At 37.7% G+C, this 8724-nt stretch overlaps 1 protein-coding gene across 1 annotated transcript; it reads right to left on the reverse strand.

Annotated features, from left to right (window-relative positions):
• Positions 1-5100: 5100 nt before the first annotated feature.
• Positions 5101-6030, reverse strand: LOC309548262 (odorant receptor 131-2-like; the record flags this gene model as incomplete). Its single annotated transcript, XM_082248211.1, has 1 exon — positions 5101-6030. The coding sequence occupies one exon, from the start codon at positions 6028-6030 to the stop codon at positions 5101-5103; it is 930 nt and encodes a 309-aa protein (XP_082104337.1).
• Between the last annotated feature and the right edge of the window lie 2694 nt (positions 6031-8724).

Consider the following 8724-nt stretch of genomic DNA (forward strand, 5'->3'; position numbering starts at 1 on the left):
TCGACCGTGTGAAAGAGCCCTAAGGAGTTCAGGAGTAGTGATAGCAGGGTTTTTTTTTTCTCAGAGCATAGGTGCAGGAACCACATCCTTTACATTGTAGCAACGTGCCATATTTCTTAAGCGTTGTCACATGAAAAGATATATTAAAATATTTACAAAAATGTGAAGGGGTGTACTCACTTTTTTGAGATACTATATATATATAAATATATACTGTATATATAAAACATTTGTAGTGGACTTTGTCAAACCTGTAAAATGTACCTACATGAGGTTTCTCTTGAATGAGTGGTGTATCAAGTATATGCATTGTTACAGTAATAAATGGTGTAAACAACCCAGCTTGTGTATTATAAATCTTTTATTGTGCTAAAATGGGTTGTATACAGAATGCTACAAAACTTCAGAAGATCCCACACCAACTGGTATTGATTCAAACATCAAAATCTACAGAAACCTACTTAATCATGTTTATAAAAAAAAAGTGCTACAATAAAAACTCTTAGGGCACATGATATGCTCTAACTTTTATTGCCGGACCAGAGGATCTTCCAATGGGCCCCTACTCCTTACGAATACAGCTCACTAGTCTGTCCATTATAAGGCCTAATCTGCCCTTCTGCATCCATGGTTCACCCATCTCTATGACATTTCAGAGAAGCCCGTCTGATATACCTGACGTTCAGATGCTGGGCCTCCCAGTACAAAACAAAGTTAGTTTTGGTAAGTATATGTAGCACCCTCTAGTTTGTGCTACTAGTACTAAAAGAGTAGGCAAAATATACTCTGGTCAGGAATAACCTGAGTCACTAAACTGAGTCAGAGTTATTAGAGGCCAGGGCAGGATGACTCATCCTGGTATCTCTCTCTGGTGCCTCCCCCTGGTCTGGAAGGTTGGAGAACCTTCTAGAACTAGAGGGCGGGGGTTAGGGGGGGCTGCCATGAATATTTGGGGGGCCTCTGTCCATCCCCAGAAGTGGGCTGGCAGGGGACAGAGACTACCCCATAAATAAACATGGGCCATGCCAGCAAGACAGTTGGGTGGAAGATGGAGATACAGTGTTGAGGAGGCTGTCGGTGGCCCTGAGGGGTACCCTCTAGTCTGGGGTGGGTGGGTGTCCTGCCTTGGGTGGGAGTTCGGTGCTAAAAGGATCCTGCAAAAGACACAAGGGAGGAGGCTTTCCTGGAGGCAGAGGAGCAAAGAGAGAACAGAGTGAGTAATTCAAAACTGGTGGGGACCAATAAAGGGGGGGGGGGACTGCCACATGTAGCCATTCTCCCTTGAAGACAGTGGTGGGCTTAAGTCTTCCACCTTTCCCTTGAGAGATCTCCAGAGAGCCAGCCGGGTGGGCTTGTGAAGAATCATTCAGGTGGACTGGTGTTAGAGAGACAGTCAGGTGGGCTGGTATTGTCTGAGGAGGTGGTGCTGGGATCAATGCCAATAAAGGAAGTAGAATGGAAAGTTACATGCTGTGTCAATTCACATGTGCTACTGTTAAGGGACTGTAAGTTCCTTGTTGTAATGCGCCACTACTGAACTAACAAGGAGTCTCTCAATTCCCCCCCCCCCCAGGAGTGAACCAGCAGAGGCTGAGCAGAAAGAAGCGTGTGCAGGAGGAAAGTTGAAGAGGAGTCTGTATATATACTATATTACCAAAAGTATTGGGACACCGATCTTTACACGCACATGAACTTTAATGGCCAATCTTAGTCCATAGGGTTCAATATTGAGTTGGCCCACCCTTTGCAGCTACAACGGCTTCAACTCTTCTGGGAAGGCTGTCCAAAAGGTTTAGGAGTGTGTCTATGGGAATGTTTGACCATTCTTCCAAAAGCATATTTGTGAGGTCAGGAACTGATGTCAGAGAGAAGGCCTGGCTCACAGTCTACGCTCTGATTCATCCCAAAAGTGTTCTATCGGGTAGAGGTCAGGACTCTGTGCAGGCCAGTCAAGCTCCTCCAACCTAAATTTGCTCATCCAAGTCTTTATGGATCTTGCTTTGTGCACTGGTGCGCAGTCATGTTGAAACAGGAAGGGGCCATCCCCAAACTCTTCCCACAAAGTGCATGAAATTTTCCAAAAAAGTTTCGGTATGCTGATGCCTTAAGAGTTCTCTTCACTGGAACTAAGGATCCAAACCCCACCCCTGAAAAACAACCCAACACCATAACCCCCCCCCACCAAATGATTTGGGCCAGTGCACAAAGCAAGGTCCATAAAGACATGGATGAGCGAGTCCTAAACCTTGTGGACAGCCTTCCCAGAAGAGCTGAAGCTGTTGTAGATGCAAAGGGTGGGCCAACTCAATATTGAACCCTATGGACTAAGACTGGGATGCCATTAACGTTCATTTGCGTTTTAAAGACAGCGTCCCAATACTTTTGGTAATATATTGTACCTGTATATAGGAAGTTGTCCCTCAAGTTTGCTGAAGTCTAGTGGGCATCCCATAACTCCTCTATCCCCATTCACGTCGTTAATCCCCTAATAAACCACAAAAACAAAGCTACGGACTGTTCCCTGACTCTGGGTGCTTGTGAAGATTCGGTGTGCATAGCTGTGCAGGAGTGGGGGATCCCTGTTAATTTGCAGCTCCTATGTGGGGTGTTCTACATATACAAACAAATTCTATTGCTGGTTTTTCCAATATAAAGTTAGTTGTCACATTTGCATAAAGTTTATATATTTTGGGTTGGTTGGCACAATTTTTGGGGGAAATTTCAGTGCTGTATTTAGGTTCAAAAGGGGGGAGAGGTGGGGCTTTAAATGAGGCAATGACTGGGTAAGGTCATATGCTCCATCCCTGGTACAGATAAAGGAGGAGGGAGGTTTGGGACTTTAAATGAAGCACACAGCTATAAAGTGATGAAAAATCAATGCGTAATATCATGTTTATTAATACATATACACATATTGAGTACACATATTGACCACTATACAAAGAATAAATAGTATTGCCCATTAATAACACATAGTATATGTATATACTCCGACTTATCGCCACTCCACCATGGTGTGGGTGGTGTTAATTGGTGACCTAGACCCAGAGATGTATAGTAACGAAGTAGAACTACTTAAGTACTGTACTTAAGTACCGAAATGCGGTATCTGTACTTTCCTAGAGTATAATTTTTTTCTCCTACTTCTACTTTTACTTCACTACATTTTTTCGATGATTTCGATACTTCTACTCAAGTATTTTTTTTTTGTGCTGCATAGTTACTCGTTACTTTTAAAAAAATTACCACTGCCAGAACAGTAGATGGCAGGTTGCATAAAGCTCAAAAAAATGTGTATAATGTCATTTGTAAATCAGCGCATACGAAAATAAAGGCTGTGTATAATAAAAGCTGCTATACCAAATCTTTCCAATAAAAAGAAAATATGAAACAAACAAATAAATGGTGCTACAGCGCTTAAAGTGCATCAAGAAACTACTAACAAACACAGGTTAATCATTTGAATAAATCATTTGAAATAATAAAAACAATATGATGTTCATACTTTTGACTTCTTTCTTTAATAACTACATAACACAGTACTTGTACTTCTACTTTCAGTACTTGAGTAGAAATTTTTTTTCAAAACTACTGGTACTTTTTACTTTTAGTACTTAAGTAGCAATTTTTTTGAAAAAACTACTTGCAATACTTAAGTAAAAAAAATGTTGAATACTTTAGTACTTCTACTTAAGTAACTTTTTCTGCGAGCACTTCCACTTCTACTCAAGTAATTTTTTGATCGAGCACTTGTACTTTTACTCAAGTAGAAATTTCGAGTACTTTATACAAGTCTGCCTAGACCTCTCTATAAAGATACATTGATGGATGATGATTGTAAAAGCGAGTAATAGATCAGATGGTAGTAATGGTGTAGCATCTAAAAGGACTCTACGCGTTTCGTGGGTTCTTTCCACTCATCAGGAGTGGGGCACATAAGAAGGGGGAGATCTCTCAGGACAGCAGCTGAAAGCTGGCAGGAGGGGGAGAAACTGGTTTTCAGCTGCTGCAGAGAGCTGCACAGGGCTTCCTTCTGTAATTGTCCCTCCGCCTGACCACACTGATTCCCTGTGCTGTTGGGGCCCCCCTCTGTGCCTGGGCCCCCTACAGGAGGACTGGTGGTCCCCCTCTATCAGCTGTCCTGCATGAATCCTTAGCTTCTTCTGGGGTAAGCACTACACATACACTTTATGTTTATGTATATTTTTTTAAATTTAACTTCTGATCTATTTTTATATCCAATCAGTAAACAGTATATAAATATAGGCAGTATAATAGTATGCTTTCAAACCTGTGGCGTTATGGTGGCTTAGTGGCCTTGCAGAGCAGGTACAGTGTCCTGAATCCGCTTCTTACCTGGGGCATTACCTGCATGCAGGTAGCACATTCATTTTGTGAGTTTCTTCCAAGTGTTCCAAGTTCTCCCCACAGTCCTTACTGGTAAGTCATTTTTTTTTCCAAAGTTGACCACCAATGCAGGTGTGGGAATTAAACTTTTGTTGGCAGGGTCACCTCTGAATTGTTAAGTCATTTTAGTAAAGCTCCAAATTGTATGCACTTTATACATCACTTAAAGTAGATGTAAAAGTTAATTTAATTTAGTCCTGTGTGTCATAAAAAACTGGCATTTTATACTTCTGCTTTTACCTGTTTTTCATCTCTTGTATCAGCACATCTGGTCTCCTGCAGCCTTTTTGCAGCAACCTCTTTGTCCATATGCACTCTTTAAAAGTTGGCCACCATTTTCAATGATTTTCTGATGGTGACAACAGTGTTTCACTCCTATGTAGTATTAGAACGATTGCTTGTAGTCTTCAGCGGAAGAGCATATGACAGGGTGGCAAAGGAGGACAACTGGTGAGCAAGGAAAGAACGCTGTCACCCAAAAACAGGAAGTGTCATAACAAGGACATTCATGGTGGAATCCCCAGGCAATATGTTAATCTGGCACCTATTGTAAATGTCTAAATCAGCAGATGAGCAAGCCCTCCCCATAGCATTTGGTAGTGTACATACCATATCTGTTTAGCGACTCCCATTAGACGGCTATGAAATTAAAAATAGGACCATGTAAGGACAATCAAAAGAAATATATTTTAGTTATTTTTTCTTAACAGTTTTAGCTTTGCAAATTATGAAATACATCTTCTTAAGACATTTACTGAACACTTTATCTCTAATTCCATAGATGAGAGGGCTGAGTAGCTTTGGAACGCACATGAAGAGTAAAAAGTTGGCCATGACCATAAATGATCCACCGTAGGCTTCAGTAACTATGGAAGTTAAAGAGACTATGCTCAGCAGGAGCTGAAAGGCATGAAGCATCACTGTTTTTCCAGCCTTGGAGGCAGAAGATGTTCTGGATTCTGTCTTCTTGGCAATTAACATAACCTGAACGTAGGTGAAAAAAATGACTAGGGAAACCAAGACCAAACTACCGATGTGGGCGAATGACCTTATTGTGTTCTGTATGGGGAGAGCGATTAACTCTTCCTGTTTACACAGCACGCTCCGAAAGAAAAAATCCCTTGCAACTGAATGAATCAGAACAGCAAAATCTACAAAATTTGGGATTAATCCAACAATCCACATGATTGCAATGGCCAAATAGGACCTCTTAGCCGTACAAAACATTACATAGTGCAGTGGAAAGCAGATAGCCAGATAGCGTTCTAAAGACATGACCGCCAAGTTGTAAGGCGTAACCCGATTGGTGGTAGTTATAATGACTATGAGGACGTAGCATATGGGTACTGGGATTTGTGAAAGGTTATAGGCCAATCCAAGCAAAAGTCCAAGAGAAAGATACATGGTGTCATTAATGAGCATGTGGGCGAACAGGATGTAGCGGGAGTTCCCTCGGACATGGTGGGTGGCAAAGTAGACAGCTAGGATGTTGGAGATAAAGTAGAGGAAGAAACTGTAGGTGAGAAAGGACAAAACAAAGAAAAACACTTTTGTTATCAGGTATGCTTTGTCTAGAAGGCCAGGTGTCTGGGTGACATTGTTAGAGAAATTATTGGAATTCATTCTTTTTGGCAATTAATTGAAGAATTGGACTTCTTAAACTCCTTTATCTGGAAAACATAGCCATGTTAATTAATAATTTTTATCTTAGTTTCAATATTTACTAACTAAATTATAACTCTAGCTGAAACTTTTTTTTGTGTCTTGGTTGGGGTAGGGGCCGAACTGGTTTCTCTTTTTACTCTCCTTTTTTACTCTTCTTCTTCTGTCCTTCTTTGGGAATCTCCTATTACTTCATGTCCTGTTTACAACAGTCAAAAGTACTGCTACGGCTGTCTGCCTCTGATGGAGAGACTTTTGCTAGGGACTAGGGATGAGCATAACATTCTTAGGGATAAAATAACTATTTCACATTTTCCAAAATTTTGGCAAAATTTTCCCAAATTTCTGTAAGTGGATGGCTTTAAAGAAAAAAAAAGCACCCAATCTTTCTGTTCACTGGCCTTATTATATAGGTGGGTCTAAGGGCTCTTCATTCATTTAGGTGCAGCCTTCTCACGAATGACAACAGATATAAAATGGATGAAGACGGATGACGCCAGATAAAAAAAATGGATGACAACTGATAAAAAACGGATGACAATGGATAAAAAACGGATGACAATGGATAAAAAACGGATGGCAACGGATGACAACGGATAAAAACAGATGACAACGGATAAAAAACTGATGACAACGGATGAAAAACTGATGTAAACAGAAAAAAAGGGATGACAACGGATAAAAAATGGATGAAAACAGATGACAACAGATAAAAAACGGATGAAACGGAATAAAAAACATATGACAATGGATAAAGAACAGATGAAAACCGATGACAATGGATGAAAACGCATGAAAAACAGATGACAACGGATAAAAAACGGATAACAACAGATGAAAACAGATGACAAAAGATAAAAAATGGATGACAACGGATAAAAAATGGATGAAAACAGATGACAATGGATGACAACGGATAAAAAACAGATGACAACGGATAAAAAAACAGATGAAAACAGATGACAACAGATAAAAATGGATGACAACTGATAAAAAACGGATGAAAACAGATGACAACAAATGACAACGGATAAAAAACAGATGACAATGGATAAAAAAAATGGATGAAAACAGATGACAACGGATAAAAAAACGGATGAAAACAGATGACAACAGATAAAAAACAGATGCCAACGGATAAAAAAATGGATGAAAACAGATGACAACGGATAAAAAAACAGATGAAAACAGATGACAACTGATAAAAAAATGGATGACAACGGATAAAAAACAGACGACAATGGATAAAAACAGATGTCAACCGATGACAACTGATGAAAATGGATGAAAAACAGATGAAAAACGGATGAAAAACTGATGTTGACTGAAAAAAACTGATGACAAAAAAACGTGACTGGTAAATTTGAAGCATACAAATCAATAAACATGGATATTTATTACACGGCAATGTTCTCTCTTGACAGTAAGGTACTAAAAATGGATTTTGATAGTAAAGTACTGAAAATGGATTTTGTGACAAACACAAAGCCTATTTATTATTTAAAAAAAAAAAAAAAATCTTTCCTTTTTTTATCATAATAAAAAAAATCTCCTTTCCTTTTTTATCATAAAAAAAAAAAAAAATGTAATTCCTTTTTAAACATATTTTTAGTTAAAGTAAGTTAAGTACTGAAAATGGATTTTGTGACAAACACAAAGCCTATTTATTATAATAATAATAATAATAAGAATAATAATAAACTCCTTTCCTTTTGTTATCATCATTTTTTATGTTTTTTTTTATTTTATTTTAGGTTTTATTAGACAACAAAAAATCCAAGCAGCGGCTTATAGGATCTAGTGAAGAGAAATAGGTTTATGGTGAACTTGAAGCATACAAATGATTAAACGTGGACATTTGTTACACACCAATGTTCTCTCTTGACAGTAAAGTACTGAGAATAGATTTTGTGACAATCACAAAGCCCATTTATTATATTAAATTCATAAAAAATCTCCTTTCCTTTTTTACCTTAATTATTGGTGTATTTTTGGTGTTTTAAGTTTATTAGTCAACAAAAAAAATCCAAGTACCGACATACAGGATCTAGAAAGAGAAGTAGGTTTATGGTAAATTGGAAGCATACAAATCAATAAACATGGACATTTGCTAACACCAATGCTCTCTCTTGACAGTAAAGTACTGAAATGGATTGTGTGACAAACACAAAGCCTATTTATTATATTAAATAAAAAATATATATATATTTTTATTTTTTATCACAATAAAAATTATCTCCTTTCCTTTCTTGCGTTTTTAATCATAATTTTTGGTGAGCTTTGTTGTTGTTTTAGGTTTTATTAGGCAACGTAAAATCCAAATAGGGATTTGAACATTTTTTAAAGTGACAGCAAGACAAGCATGTAGCCATTGTTAAGAGTGCTAAAGTGCTATATCTTCATTAATTTCTTTCCAATTTCCAAAAAAAACTTCCAAAAAAACAACAGAATTCACAAAAAAGAAAAAGGACATAAATATTACATTTTTAAAAACTACTTTAGAGGTTATTAAATATTTACATTTGTTTATATATATATATATATATATATATATATATATATATATATATATATATGTATATATATATATATATATATATATATATATATATATATATATATAAAATATAATGTACAAAATGTCTTCTGGTGTTT

Source organism: Pelophylax lessonae (assembly GCF_965119305.1).
Source record: "Pelophylax lessonae genome assembly, chromosome: 2".
Taxonomy (NCBI): Eukaryota; Metazoa; Chordata; class Amphibia; order Anura; family Ranidae; genus Pelophylax; species Pelophylax lessonae.